The sequence below is a fragment of the Egretta garzetta genome, unplaced genomic scaffold, assembly GCF_000687185.1.
Source record: "Egretta garzetta isolate BGI_Z169 unplaced genomic scaffold, ASM68718v1 scaffold18, whole genome shotgun sequence".
NCBI lineage: Eukaryota > Metazoa > Chordata > Aves > Pelecaniformes > Ardeidae > Egretta > Egretta garzetta.
In genome coordinates this window covers 3,100,258-3,116,444 of record NW_009260616.1, presented here as the reverse complement: position 1 = coordinate 3,116,444, position 16,187 = coordinate 3,100,258, and the positions used below count along the sequence as shown (strand labels likewise).

Below are 16,187 nucleotides of genomic sequence, written 5' to 3'. Positions count from 1 at the left end.
AGCGGTCTTTGAAAAAAATACTTCTATTTCCAGAAGTCACCTTTTTTTTTTTCCAAATGAAAAAGCAAATAATCTGCTTCTGTAGCAGCAGTGCTGTAAGGTTTTAACCTAATAAGTATCGTGCCACTCCTCAGGAAAAGAAAGTCAAAGGCAAGGCAACTCTTCTTTGCAAAGAGAAGATGATAATTACTTGATGGACTTGCCCAAAGGCAGACCTACCTATCGCTGCGCCTCAGGATTTGAGTTACGGCATACATTAGGGGATTTGGCTATCTGTTGACTAGCTGCTGCTGGGTTTTAAGTAGAGCCCGTTTGCCAGTATCTCAGGTGGGATCACACTGAAGAATACAGGCAGGACAACTTGTGTGCCAACTACGTGGCAATAACGCACTGCAGGGCTAGGACAGAGCAGAGAGCGGCCAGCAGAGCGGTGCAGAGGAGATGTTCCCAGGGGCTACGCCACTGGGCAAGCTGGGCCGCCTGGCTGTCCCCTCCAGGGAGGGCTGGGAGGGGGGACACACGAAGGCAGCAGGGCTCCAGGGGAGCCCCGCAAGTCCTGCCCATCAGAAAAGCTGAATCACCCTTAACAAGGAGGGGAAATTTCTTTCAAAAAATTCCTTTCAAAAAATTCCTTTCAAAAAATTCCTCAGCGCAGATAAGATCTGCATGAGGTCATACCACGTGCTGCTTTTCTTCCCTAATCACCCAAACGAAGGGCAGGAATAACTCCAGCTAATGAGAAGGTTAAGGTGGCATTTCTGTTTCTTCAGCTCTGCCGCTTTCCGGGCTGGACCGCGTGCTCGAATAACTGGACGAACAGGTTGAACGTGAACACTGACTTTTTGGAAACTCAGCAACTGCTCTATTTGCGATAGGGTGGGATTTTACTGCAGGGGTATGATTGAACGTGCTCCACCCGTGAGAGACGTAAAGATTCCACAGGCATGACAGGAGGGGAGCTGGGGTGAGGGGCACAGGGAGGGCAGAGCACTGTGTGATATCAACCGTGGATAAATGCAACTGCACAGGCAATGTCTCTGCTTTAAAGGACGAGCAGTTAAAACAACCCAAGAGGTTGGCAGTTATCAGTGGGATGTGATGAGGCAGCGTATAATATTTATTTCATCTCAGAGCAGATTGCTGGGATCCTGCAGGCATAATCTTAAAGAAAACCTGCATGTTACTGAAATGTAATTTTTTTCCTACAAGAGATAACTTTAGAAAAGAAACACGCGTGGACTCCAGACAAGTAAAAGCTGAAGTCATAGGAGCATTTAGTACATGGATGAGCACTGCCTCAAGAGGCACAAGCCCTATGCAGGGTTTCTCCAGAAAGCCAGAAGCCACAAGTCAGTAGACTTTGTTCTCACACAATTGATTGGTCTGTTTGAAAATCATCTCTGTGTGCTTATATACTGATAACATACTCATATACTGATAATAAAAGGTATATCTAACACCGCCAGGAAGAACTACTGGCAAAAGTCAAGCAGCAAAAGTTGAGACCACTTTGTGCTATGCTTCTCTCTTCTGTCTTTATAAATTTCCCCTCGTTATCCTGTGTACTTACATCTCTGTATCCTTCTCCGATATTCCCAGAAATGTCACCTGCTACGTCTCTGCAGCCAGCAGGACAGTATCTGCTGTAGGGAGAGAAGAGAGGCTTGTTTAAAATACGAACTGTAGCGACAATACATAGAAACAAACTCGCACAAAAGAAATGCTCTCAAACCAATACATGTTTTAGCAGTAAGTTCTGGCTGATGGTCTGGTAGCAAGGCTAGGAGGTAAATAAACCGGCCCTTGAGTTCATGAGTGGACTGCACAGAGCAGCACACAAAGAACTAGAAAAGCAGTTTTGCAAGGCCATTTGTGTTTAATTCTCTCGTTCCAGGAATCCTACCACACGAGTTTTCAGCACAGCCCAGATAAGAAGCCTACACGCGCATCCAGGCAGCAGCCAGAAGAGCACAATTTATTACCATTTCAAATCCTATCACAAGGTTCAAGGAACCAAGAAATTATAGCTTGTCCTCAGATAATCTTGTATCAGCTGGGGCGTGATCTGTTCCCAGAAGCAGCACTGGAATTTGTGGCTACTTTGAATTTCAAAGTGGAAACTCTTTTTACATATCCTATGTATATGTATGCCCAAATGAGACTTGCTCTGTAACTCTATCCCCTCGTCTTTCTGGGTCGCAGACTTCCATTCAGCACTACTGCTGCTCACACCCAGGCCTCGGACTATTACAGCATCAGAGCTCAGAAAAATGCACTTCTCCAGAAAACCAAAGACCATACCTGCCTTATATGCCATTTCCTAACAAATGGACCTGATGACAGCTACCACAAAGCAAGCCGAAGCGCAGATTGCTGCGAACTCTCTTTACCTGTATTCAGCCTTTGTGTAGTGGTTTGCTCGTTCCAAACACGTTATCAGATCTGTGAAAAGTTTACAAATGTCAGTCCCCATTGCAGGACATAGAAATACAGGCAAATACTTGGCTACACATGAAATTACATTTAAAGATTTCTCTGTATAATACTTATACTCTTCTTACATTTTACACCTTCAACAAAGTTGCACAGAGCCCACAAAATATTAAATGCAGGAATCAACTCTTAATCTCTCCTGTCCCTTCATCCCATCACTGTGTGGTAGATGCTGGAGCCCAGAATACAGTGGAGCTTCAAGGAGAAGGTACTAATTTTCTCTTTCACTGGGCCTGCATTGCAAATTGCCTAGGTAGGATTTCAGCAGCTATTATATCTGGTTAATATTACAGCTGCTTCTTGCACACATACTATTAAAAATGTCATGGTTCACGCTAATCCGGAAATATTTAGGACCAAACATTTGGGCTAAAGTCTATGTGTGGAGAAAAGATAATGAAATAGCAGGGGCTATGCCACTAATCCTTTAAGAAACAGTGCTTTTGGATTTCACTTTACCTGGATGATCGCTGCTGGCATAGGACAACAGAAAGCCTCGTCCCGACACGTGGGATCCGCTCTCAAAGTGAATAGTCGCTTCATTGCTATCCAGAATGATTTCTTTGGGGACGGGCATCACATTACCACAGTATGGCCCTACAGACAGAACAGAGAAGATTTCAAAAGTTTAGATGACATAATTAGACTGGAATATTTCCGTGATTAGTGAAGTTTCATAACACGCTCATTCTCCTTCAGTCCCAATCCAAATGTTGACAAAAGGGCTTTGGCTTCAGTCCTTTATGGGTATGAGCTCCGAAGTTACCCTGACAAGGAGTGGCCAGGAGCCAACTGTCTCTCTGTGGTTGCAATTCCAGCATCCATGTCTCTCATCACATAAGCCTTAAGAGAATGATTAATGCCCTTCGGCCTTTGAAGTGCAGCATGCTTACAACCAGCAGCAACTCATTAGAGAAAAGAACAGAACATTCAAAGGCAATCCAGGAGATCTGCACAGGGTCCCCTAGATAAACTCTCTCCGGGCGCGTACAGCTCATGCTGCTGTAGCACGGCAGCCATTCAGGACAGATGAAGATCACAAACTGGGTACCTGGTTTTCAAGGAGTGCCACAAGCCAAACTGTACTACAAGTTTACTACCACTTTACTCAGAAAACTTCCTAATTTATTTTCCTTTCAAAAACATCATCAGACCATTGAAGCATACAGTTCAAGTCTCTGGAGCTTTAAACAAAAAAGAGAGGGAGAGAAAGGGGAAGATGAAGGGAGTGGGGCAGGGAGACAAGAGCCTTGAGCTTACATTGAATTAGATAAGGGGTTTATAGCTACCAACTGCGCTATCTTGGAACAGTCTTTGGGACACTCCTTTCTTGTGACAGCAGGCATGCCCGGGACTCTCAATAATTACATTTGCTTCATCAGATGTCAGTTCCCCAGGGGAGCTTTCTTTTGAGATTGCCACAGTCTTTGCTCTTGCCTTCTGTCACCACACCTGGGTGCAAACACTTGGTCCCTGGCTGCCCTCAGGCACCGATGACACAGAAAATCCGAAGCAGTTTGGGTTCGCTTTTTTGAATTTATGAGGATGCTTCCTGTATAAACTGCTAAGAAGAGGGTTTTGTAAAATGGCAAACAGGGGGTTTTTCCCAAGAGAAAAAAAACAAACAAGACCCTTTACAAGCCCTCAACCCATCTGTTCTGGTGAACGACAGCTTTTGGATCCTAAAGCAAGTCCTTGGGAGGAAAAAGGACCACTTGGATTTTTTCCTAGACAACCTCATTTTTAGTGGTGGTGGCTCCTTTAGGGCAACTTGGAACTGACTTCTGAGATACAAGAAATTGCAATCACAGCACAGATGTGATGAGTGGTACCCTTCCTAATGGGCTCCTTGGGGGGGGTTTTTTTCCCAAATACTTCACTGGCCTTACAACAACTATAAGATCAGCCTATAGAGTAGCCCTATCGGAGCCAACGACAGCCAGTTGTCAGCAGAATGGGACAAACCAAAGGAGGAGAGGAAATCTGCCTCTTGGCTTACAAAAATCGTGTGGTGAAGCAAGGCAGGCAGAGAAAAAAGCGATGAGTGTGACATTTCCCTGGAGTACTCATGTGTTGAAAATGACTCACGACTTAGTCAGAGAAAACAATGTCTATAAAAAGGGTTAAACAAATTGCTTAGAAAATGAACTTATCAAAAAGACAGCATCTGACACTGTGTCATACCAGACAACTGCACGAGTGATTTATTTGAGAAGGTCTTTTGTGTCAGATTGCAGTGGGAGAAGTAAAGTGCTAACTTAGATTTTTTTTTTTTTCCCCAGAGACAGAGAAAGGGGAAGACAACAGGGAGGCATTGAATTTCTTCAAAATAAAACACCCGAGAAAGCTTCAGTCCTTTTCTTCTCTCAAGGACTGTCCCTACATATTTTCTCACAAGTGCTCTTTGGCTTTCTGCCTCACAGTGGCTGGCAGCGACCTATCTGCTCCGCGGGTATAATTTAGATGGCTGATTCACTCAGCCACACACTGGCTGGATCGGGGCTACGTGCTGCCTCCTATAGCAAGTCTACATACGTTCCAGGTAATTATACAAACAAATCACACCTGTCAGAAGCAAAAACAATACAATAAAATAAAAAAGTCTAGATGCAGAGAGTTGTATAATCCAAACAAAAGCCAAAAATTCAAAACCAATCAGCTTAAGAAATCAGCGTGCAATGCCTAAAGAAAAGTTTCTACTGCTGAGTTGTAAATCCAAGACGGGTTACCAGGCTATGGTTGTCTTCTGCCAAAAGCAGTTCTGGTGTACCGAGAGACTCCCATAGGTAGCTCAAAACTAAGGGGGCCTAGGACTAATTCCTTAGAGCACACAGAAGCAAGAAACAGTATCCAGTGAAGGGACGAATATTTTCCAAAAGATTATCAGTTTTCCGGGTAGATTTGGGGGAGAAAAAAAAAGGCATTTATTAATACTACAAAACATTCACTTGTTCTCTTGCTGCAAACTGAGAAAGCCCTGCAAAATATTTCAACAGCTTTCTTCTCAATAATGCAGGTAATACAGATCAGCACTATACTGCCAGGTCTTCAGACTTGCCCGAGATCTAGCGGTTTATTCCCGTGCTATCAAAATACAGAAATAAGCACTGAGAGGCAAGGTTTAGAAAAAAGGCTAAGCATTATCTCACCCCTCTCTTTCTGTTCTTCAAGAAACCGATCAGATATCAATTTGGCTTAGAGGTTCTTTTCTGGAAGAACTAGACACATTTGCAGTCTGTTTTTAGGAAAGCGTGTTAGTCCACTCTTTTCAGTGCTTATTGTGTTTAAAATGACCAGTGTAAGCAGCTTTCTGATTTGATTTACCCAATAACATTGGTTTAGGTTTAGCAGCATTTCACTCCACTTTGCCAAGATTTTGCAGAGTGGCCTTTTTAACCTCAGATTCTCATTTTGCCTCTAATCAATTTATTTAACACTGATGGTCTTCTAAGAAATTCCCTAGGGCGACAACAGGTAATGCTTAGAAAATAAAATTGTTTCAGGGTCAAGACAATTCTTCAGGTTTGGTTTTGACTGATGAGAGAATTTTACACTTTTGTCTGTTTTCTAATTTCCTTTAGAAAAATGTCTATGTTTTTAACCACATGTACTCTTTCCTATGCGCTTCCATACAGCAGTCCTCCATTTGCTTTGATGTTGCAAAGCCAGAAGTGAAAAGATTGTCTCCCAGGATCCCTGCATTTCAGCTTGTGGTATGCCTGAATTAGATGCACTTTTTACATACAGAGTAATGCCCAGCAGATTTGCTCTCCATTGACTTACCTATTACCTTGAATACATGTATTGTGATGTTTTATAGACATTAGAAGATTAAAACGAATCAGCATCTGTAGACATTAGACTTCATCTGAATGCTGTATTTACCAGTCAGTATTTTCCACTTGCAATTGAGGTGGCAAAAATACTACTTTATCATCTGCTTTTAAAACTCATATGTGTTCCCTGCCTGCTCTGTCCATTCCACCTAGGATTTATCGATTTCCCCAGGCTGTCTGTATGAATACTGTACAACCATAGTGGAGAGGAGGGATGATGGAGAAAGCCTTGGTTTGTGTCTGGGATGAAAGGGAGAAACTTGTTTACAGGCTCCTGTTAACTTTTACAGCAGCATTTGGACTTGACTCTGGATAAATATTTAATTCCTAAGCCTGGGACTAAGCCAAAAGTTTTTTAAGACCCCTTTTGTGGACTGTCAGATCACATTATCAGTTTTTCATCTTCTAACGTGAGTTGTGAGGTGGGTTGTTTTGCATATTCGGCCGGAAAAACGAGTCCTGAATGCTGATCTCTCTCCCCGTTTCCTGTCAGAGCGACTCGGCTGGAGCTCTGCTAGGGTAAGTAGGCAGGATTATTTGGTCTGTTTACTAAGAACAAAGAAAAGAGTTTGATTTAATAAACAGATGTGTTACATGTCATGAAACTGAGTAGGTGTTCTCCATATTTCAGTATCAATGCATCTAGATGCCAGGGCCTTTTCTTCTTTCCGTGGTTCATTAATGAGTTGACCCAGCTGTGGTTCCGTCTGTTCACTCTAGATTCTTTTACATATATATATATATATATTTATATATACACACACACATATATATGCAATTTTGCAGGAAAGCTATTATGGGCATAGGGATTTTGACTGTACCTAATTTAATATTCTCTATAATTAAACTAACATTTAATGCCTTTCGTCCAGAATTCCTGATCTGTTGGTATGGTTTAAGTGGCTTAAATCAAATACTTTCTTTTGGAATCACTGTCTCCAAGCAGTATTAACATCCTGCAAGATACATGGTAAGTTGTCTCATGGATATCCTTTGGCTGGCTCGCCTGGAGACTGAAGAGATTATTTTACACGTTGTTTATTTTTTAAATGTTAGCAATAGTCTTCTCCTTTTGTCTTTTTCATAATAGTGTTGTTTTGCAGATCTGATGATCTTTACAGCATTGTCTGGGTTTATGAAGTCTAGTTTACTTCTACTGTCAACGAGGCTCTGGCATATTTCCTGAAATTGCTTTGTTGAATTATGTTCCTTTATTTTTCCTACTTCCCTTAAGAAGCGCTGTGCCTAGAGGACTCTTCTCTCACACCAGCTGGCAATGCCTACATGCTGGTTGCTTCTGTAGTTCTTAGTATTTTCTGCCTCTTCTGTAAGACTTTTGCTTCCTTTTAAAAGCAATTCTGTCCCGCTATAGCTACTGCATGTCGGGTTCATTCTGCTCGTTCTGCTTTCAAACTCCTCAACGTCATTTGAAACCTGGAGTTTGAAATCTGCAGAGGTCTTTAAGAAACTCAGTTTAGATATCAACTTGTAACGTCCCCTCTTCAACAGGGAATCTTCTCCCTTTTCTTTAACATTAGTTTTGCAGAGTAAGGCATGGCTGGCAAGTAACGTGTAGCAACGATCCCATAGATCTGCCTCTCCAGGATTACCATTTCCTAAGGAGTTTGTTTGGGGAAAAGAATGTTTTAAATTGTGATCCTCACATTTCATAGCCTTTTCTCAAAAAAAGCAATTTAGAAGTACCTCAGTAGCTGGGGAAGGACAGGGGATGTGACAAACTTGGATTATGCTTGCTTCACCTCAGAGATAAAAACTCAGCCAGAGTGCAAGTCTTCCACAAACAGCTCACAAAACCAGCAAGGATCTGTTGTATGAAAACAGCTGCATTCTTGAAATTCGTCTCCATCCCACGTTCACACAAATGCTTCACTTCCCTAAGCAGTAACTCCTGTCAAGGAGGGGAGAGTGAGAGAGAGGCCTCTTCTTCGCTCCAACCCTGCCACCACACTCAGGGATAACCAACATCACCCAGCAAGGATGCGCCAGGAGACAAAAGTGCTGCTCCATGCCCTTCTCTGCAGGACATGGGGAAGGTGTGTTTAATACTCAGTAGATACGAGTTGACAGAGTAGTCACATTTGTTTGTCAGGATGAGATAGCCCAGTTATTCAACATTTAACTCTGTGCAACATAGTCTGACCTCAGACTGAGTGGTAAGCGTTTCTTGTTTTAGGAAAAACAAATACAACTTTCAGTTAGCGTTTCCAAAGGGTTGGCAAAGACTGTGATAAAGGAAAGAAAAAAGCATCCAAGTAGAGTCAGGCTGGAGAAGTAATTACAATTTAAAAAGGGAGGGACTTGGCTGCCTGCACCAACTGTAGGTCTGCCTGCTTGACCTCAGGTGAGATCCCCCAATTCTAACATGCCTGCGGTTTTAGCCAAAGCCAAAGACACAAACACAGCACCAGTTAGGAATTGTTAGTAAAGAGCTGTAGCTGTTTAACAAAAACCACAGGAAAAAAATACACAATGCACTTTATGCAGCTAAGAGGAAAAAAGACTTCATTTGATAAAAGAAAAGCAGACATTCTTCATTGCATAAATCTTTCCAAAGCTGAAACCTCGGGATACTGCAACCACTCAGGCGAAACCCAACTGTTAGAAGAGTTCTGACTGTTAAGAAACTGCTTGACTTGATCTTCGGCAAGAACTTGTCTGGGCATTTCACTGGATTTCCTCAAATACCATAAACAATACTGTAATAACAAGTTTCCTTTGAGGGGTGAAAAAGAAACTTGGACACACCCTTTATTCAAGCAAGATATTTATTACAATGCACAATAAGGAAAGACTGGTTTGATGAATCCCCTCGAGTCATGATGACAGGTAGGAGGCATCCAAAGGCGCTTGGTTCTTCTGCACGCAGACACACACACGTATGCACACACACACACGTATGCACACACACACTGTGCACACTCACTCTCAACAGCCATCAGAGACTCACACACCAGTAAATGCTCAATTCGTCTAACAGCCCTTCGTGACGGGGTGCACGGAGGAGAAGGCATTTTCAGTAATTTCTCTATTTCACGCTAGTTCCTGGCTGTAAATTATGCAAGAACAAGTTAACTGCACTAACTCTCCAAATTATTACTAGTCACTCAGCAGATCTGACATCCACCCCAGAGGAACACATCAACCTCCTACTGACTGCAAGTGAATGGAGAAGTAAGTAGGCACTTATCTCTTCTTTAATCTCTCCCTCCAGTCAAGACTGATGATCACCTCACAAAACTAAGGGAAAAAATACTAAGCCATTAGTTGGGGAAAAAGAGGGGAAAAAAGCAGAAAAAAGGGTCAAAAGAGGTACAGAAATCTGATAAAGACATGAAAAGAAGCTGACTAAGAGCAGTTCCTGTTGAACTTTTAAAAAATTTTTGTTACACCTTCATACGCAGTGCAAGTTGTGTTCTTGAGAACCACAGGGACCACTTGGTTAATCTTGTTTTCACATATCCCTTTAACTAATTAAAAAATCAGAAGCTCTTATTCAAAGCTCAGTATTTTTAATATGTTCAGATAATGCAATTAACTCAAGACAAAAAGCATTTCAGTAAAGGTTGCACCTTGTCTATACTGTGAGGTCATCCTTCATATTAATTTTTATTCTAGATGCCTTTTATGGGACAACCCCCCCCGTATTTTCATCCAGTGCAAAGCTATTCCTTTGAAAGAGAATATTATCATCTATTTATTTCTCCTAGAGAAAACAAGTGCAAAGCTGTGTTAGTATTTAAAGGCTTGTCAGACAAAGCTGACTCAGTTTCACTAAAACTGATATTAGACTACCTTTGCTGGCCCATGATTAATATTTTCACATCTAAGTCTGCGTACAAAGCTAAACAGTTTGAAAGAAAAGACTTGCTACAGCATCTTTCGTCCAGTGAACACTGAAGTAAATAGTGTGCAGAGTAATAACGCAGAGATATAGTGTTCAGCCACCTTATGTCTCCAGTTTTAGAGCTTCATTAAGATTATTTAATGACCATCTTTTGATGGTAATATTGGAGATATCTAAATGCAATGGCTGCCTTCAGAGATCAATCAAAGCTGAGAAGTATCATAGGTGATAAGAACTGTAGTGTCACATTTGTGTCCCAGTTGAGCAGGGAGGCTTCGGTAGATCGGCATATGCAACAAAGCTACATGCTTTTCTAGGGAGGAATTAGATTCACAGTACTCTTGTGTCAGTCCACAACATTTGAGGAATGCCCAGAGAGGCAGTGGAGGCCCCATCTCTGGAAACATTCAAGGCCAGGTTGGACGGGCTCTGAGCAACCTGATCGAGTTGAAGATGTCCCGGCTCACTGCAGGGTGGTTGGGCTAGGTGACCTCTAAAGGTCCCTTCCAACCCAAAGCATTCTACGATTCTAAATAAAACTTGCATGCAAGTGGTCTAGTCTGTAGTCTGTAGTCACTGACTTATGAATGTGAAGAAACCAATGTTATGGCCAACGTAAATCAAATTAATCCATTCATTTGTATATGACAGCTTCCCTTCACTGCATGGAACATAAATACCCAGACATGAATTGAGTTACTCCTTGCTGTATCGCGTGAATCCCAGCAGAAGGTTATAATGATGAATGAATCAGTTATATGTAAAGACAACACGTGGGAGAGATCTGAAAGGAAAACAATACTTTGTCATCTGAAGACTTGTTTACACTAATTTTATATTTACGCGCATAGTCTAGGTTTTGCCTCTGACCAATTTTCTAAGCTTCAGATATATTCCTCAATAGATGTTTGCATGCATACCAATATTCACTCTCTTGTTTTCTGTAGAGTTGAAGAGATCAGCATGGTATTTAAAACATATTTCCCTTTGGACTTTATTGGCTTATAATTGCAAACCTCTTAAATAAAGAGTAAAGGCTGCTCAGCTAATTTGGAACGTGAGTAATACTCACACTGCCAGCTTTCATACCCAGGTCAAATACAGAAAAGGTGCGAAGATTAGTTCTTAATTGCTCAGATGTTTTCGATGCCTGCAAAATCTTTTCGACTCTCCATCATCCTGTGAAAGAATTTCGATGGCAAAGGTCAGTATCTTCTTGGCCAAAGGGAAGATGTTGACCTGCCTGTAGATGTTCATGAAGAGAGGAAGGTTGCGAAGAGGAGATCTGGGCTCAGAAACTGCTGCCTAAAAGGACACGTAACAGACTGAATGGACTTAGCAGTGCTTGCTCACAGAGCTTCTTTTGCTTACATAAATGCATAGCGAAACCCAGAGCTATAGCAAAACTATGGAAACAACTGCCTTACAGAAGCTCTAATCTCACCTATGAATTCCTGTGTCTTTTAAAACGCAAGCAATGTCATGAATTTATGCAGGTAGCATGATTTCCATGTTGCTGTTCTGCATGGATCTACCTGAATGTAGAGCACAGGCTCTATAGGTATGCTAGTGGGAAAGTCTACAGTGAGCTGCAGACCACAAAAACCATTACAGTTGGTATGTACACCTAAGCTATAAAACTTGTTTAATCAGATATGAACAAAATCTGCTAATTGTGCAGTTCGTTACTGAGAATACAAATTATAGTCCACATGCATCAGACATTACCAATCAGGTCTGAAAATGGGTGTGGGAATACTTTAAAGAAATTCATTATATGGATTTGATTGCATAACACACAGGTATTCTGTGTTTACAGGCTGAATAACTGCAGGTCTGAACTATGTGAAGATGTCTTCGGGCTGATATATTAAAAGCCAGAATTTCAGTCATCTTCCAAGCTTCATTTTTCACTTCAGAAAACAATATATCGATTTATCCTTGTTTCCTAGAAAGGCCTTTGATTAGAAATGTCAAGGTAGCATCAATAAAAATTATTGAAAGTTACGATAATGTAATACCAAGCACCTATCTCTTACTGCCAAGTACAGACAGACTGCTTCAGGTGAACACAACTCATTACAGTGCTGAAATGAGGTAAACACCACCAAAAAATCCCAGCACACATGAACAGAAACGTTCCTTATGCCTCAAATCCAGCTCTATGCAAGGCTTAGATGTCAACCCACTCTTGGTGAAGGCTGTTTCAAAATGCAATACCTCCCTCATGAGAACAGTAATTACCTTTCCCTTCGCTTGGGAGCAAGGCTTTAACACCTCACTTGATCTTATCTTACCAGATGAGTGATAGGCCTATCATGCTCATGAATGAAAGGCAATCGTCCCTCCTTACTACTCAGATATCTTTTGAGTCCCGAGCTTAGGAGAACCACAGACTTCACCCAGCCAAGCAATGAGCTGGGTGACCTGGAAAACCTGCAAGAGGCTCTGTGTAGCTCATCTCTTCATCGTCTCTTCCCATGGAATCCATTCTGCCTGTAAAGTCCGGTACAGCACGTTCAGCCTCAGCTGGCTGAAGGGCTACAGCCCACTCCCAGCAGGCAAAATTTTATGAACTGGTGATTCACATGTTTATTTCTGTGTTGTGGAAGTCCCTGCAAGCCCCATGCCTCTGCCAGGATTTAAATCTGACTTCTGAAAAAGTCCATGCACTGACGTGAAAATCGGGTTGACTCTTCTAGAAAGAGCAGATCAAAGTTTCAGCAACAACAGGTTGGGAAAAACGATTTGAGGAAGGCCTCAGGCTCCCCCTGGGGAGGATCCCGTTGTCGTTATGGTTGTTTTTAAGTGCACAGCTGTAGCATATTTACTCGCTTATCTTCCTGTGCAAATCTCTTGCAGGAGTGCAGACTGGCTGCACGCATTTAATATCTGCAAGTATTAAAGCCTGTACATTAGCAAAGGTTATCAGTGACTAATAGCTAGCAATAATAAAGGTTTTCTCCTCTCCCAGGCTTGACCTGCCTAGGAAAGAGAGCCATGCAGGATCGTCAATTCCAATTTCTCATCTCCTTTCTGCCTGGTTAGTGAGCCAGCTCTTCCCCTACCGGAGGAGGGTACAGGGCTGGTACAGATCCACGTGCTTGCTGTACTAAAGCTGTGGCAGTACGGCTCCACAGGCATGGGGGCAGAGCCCGTGGGGTGGGTGTGCCAGAGCCGGGCACAAGCCCCCACAGCCCCAGCGGCCCCTCCGGCGCCTCAGCGTGGCAGCACCCCCAGCCTTAGCAGAACCAGAGGGTGCGAGGGGCAACGGCTCCCAGACTGGGAAGGACACACTTGAATATGAAAAGGAGGAGGAAAAGATGCAGGCAAACATTTCTGAGCTGGCTTTCACTCACACTTTTACCAGTTCATGCATTGGCCATTGCCTTATCTTTTACATACCGTGTGACGTCGAAGAGCTCTGGATGGTAAGGTAGCTGGATTCGCACTTCTGTGATTCGATGTCCAGGTCTCCGATTTTTAAGATCAGGCGTTTTCCCACAGGCACTTGGATTTTCTTTTCGCAAAGAGTGTAGTTTGGGTACGTCCCAGGATAGTTCTTGGATGCCAGGGTCCCGCTGTCTTGATACATCACCGTGTGCCCACATCCATCTCCTGCAGTAGGAGAAGAAACAAGGAAGAGAAACAAAACATATTTCTCAATAAAAAATGTGTAAGAAAATAATGGCCACATTGCCATGTCTCACACGCACTTCCAGCTTTTAAAAAAGGATTTTGCAATACTCCACCTCAGTTATGCTGTTGTTGGAACATAGGTAACTAAAATAAATACAGTCATATTTCTCTTGTAAAGCAGTAGAGAGGAGGGTTGGAACCACTCATGAACTAATACATGTTTGACAGTCCTGTACAAAAAGAGTCTCTCTGGCTTTCTCCTTTACAGCCGATCCCTACTGAAATCCTGAAGATGCAATTCCACATGTAACAGGTAGGGTCCTTCCTTAAATAGTTTTTTCCCAATTATCATTCCATATTTCATTTCCATAGAAAGAGCCATCAGGGAGAGGGCAACTGAATCATACATGAAAGCACAGACACGATCTAGCTACATACTATCACGGACCTGACTCATTTAACTTTCCTGTTGGTTTTCTTTCGCCACTTGCACGATACAAAAAGTACAGGGGACAAGGTGAAGACGCAAGAGGTTAATGACACGCAGGCTACTGCACAGTAGCATGCCCCAAGATGCAAGCGCTGCTGCCTCCTTGCTCCAGGGATGAGGGTAGGGGCCCACAAATTGTTTTTTTGTGGTGCTGTGCAGGAGCCAAGCTCGGCTTTGGAGCCTTTCCTTGGTGGGGAGGCATCTGAGGAGCAGCTGCAAGAGGAACGTGTGACAACAGGAAAAGGCGCATGGAAATGCATGGTGGGGTGTGGGGACTGACATGGAAAACAGGAAGCATCCACGGAGGGGAAGGAAGCAGGTATCAGATAAGAGACCTTGACTACTAAAGGAAGCAAATTTTGGTGAACTATTTAAAAGTGTACTAGTAAATTAAAATTTACATATTAAAGCTTAAGCCTTTTCATTCTGCTGAATCTTCCAAAACCCAGAAACTATTGCAATAGTGGAACCAGTGCCATACGTACAGGCAGTCCTCAGTTTTAGGTCAGTTAGGACATAGGCACTCTTTACATAGGAGTCTTGTATACCATCAACCGTTATCACTGCAAAATTGAAGTTAGTCCTAGAAGAGTTCATAAAATAAAGAATCCTGCAGAGCTGGGAATTCACAATGTTCACTTTAGCTGCACAAAATTTTACTTTTGGGGATATTTTGGTTAAACTGCTTTGGTCTGTTCATTTTAATTACTTTCTGAATTTCCTTCCACAATCACTAGGAGGAACAAACTTAAGATTTGATAAGATTATTTGAAGGTGAACAACTAGGAACGAAGTGTTGATAAAGAAACGTGCCATACTGGGGGCTGGGGGGAAAGTGGCATGCTGTGCAAAGATAAGCTTCAGGCTATCAAACTTTGACTCGCTACTATATAATTACACTGCCATTTTATCCAACTCACTCAACTGCTTTTTCACAAGCAACAGCCTTTATTTTGAAGCTTTATCATTATTACTAGCTTTACTGCCTGCTATTTAATTTTGTCGCAGGTTCACGCTTGGAATAGAGGTGAATAGGAGACACAGATCCAAAATCATATCACCATAAAACATATGAAATATGGTTTTTCAGATCTCCTCGCTCACACGCTTTAAAAAACATCTGTTGCTCAAGTTTGTTATCCAAGCTCTGTTGATTTCAGCATGCATGGGAATATACTCAAGATGAAAAGCAAACTGGCCTCTTGAGCAAATCATCTTTTTAATGGAAACTTTCTGCGGCAGGAATAAAAATATAAGGAGCAACACAGTACATGAGCTATCAACTTTCTGAACACAGAGAGGGGTCCACAGAGGTCCAGGCAGTGTAAAACCAGATCACTTCCAGCAGGACACAGGACAACCTGGCTGCTGTTTAGTAAAAAAGAACTGTCCGTGGCCTTTAATTTAAACTGCATGTTTCTAACAATACATATTTACTTTAGCTGGGCTGATGAAAATAAAGTAACTACAGTCTGGAGCTTGGTTTGCAACTCTTCCTTATTGGGAAAGAAAAGGGAAAACAAAGGAAAAAGTTACACAAGCACAACAAAATGTCACGGGGATGATCTCCTTAAAATGAAAAGTCCAGTGTTCACATAGTCTTCATCTTGCTGGGCTACGTTCTGGCCTGTGTCACCTCGGTACAAGCCCAGGGGTCCTTTCTGGTACAAAACTCTCCTCAAAAAGCTGAAAAGGCATTGCTGTCATGGTAAGACCCTGACAGCTGTCCAGGTCACAAAACATTACATTTCTGCAGAAAGTGTACAGGCAAAACTGTGCACCAGAGCCCTCAGCCTGCCACCCTCCTCTGTTGAGGTTATATGAGGTCTCGTTCCCCGGGAAACTCCTTTTTTTAAAATCTGCC

At 42.4% G+C, this 16,187-nt stretch overlaps 1 protein-coding gene across 1 annotated transcript in view; it reads right to left on the bottom strand.

Moving 5' to 3' along the window:
* Positions 1-13,807, bottom strand: part of DCBLD1 (discoidin, CUB and LCCL domain containing 1) — a 33,013-nt gene extending 19,206 nt beyond the window's left edge. The window contains exons 1-4 of the mRNA XM_035900696.1: positions 13,600-13,807; positions 2,953-3,090; positions 2,391-2,442; positions 1,571-1,643 (exon numbers count right to left, since the gene is read on the bottom strand). Coding sequence (XP_035756589.1) covers positions 1,571-1,643; positions 2,391-2,442; positions 2,953-3,090; positions 13,600-13,789 — 453 coding nt within the window. The 5' untranslated portion in view covers positions 13,790-13,807. The remainder of the gene's footprint in view (positions 1-1,570; positions 1,644-2,390; positions 2,443-2,952; positions 3,091-13,599) is intronic.
* Between the last annotated feature and the right edge of the window lie 2,380 nt (positions 13,808-16,187).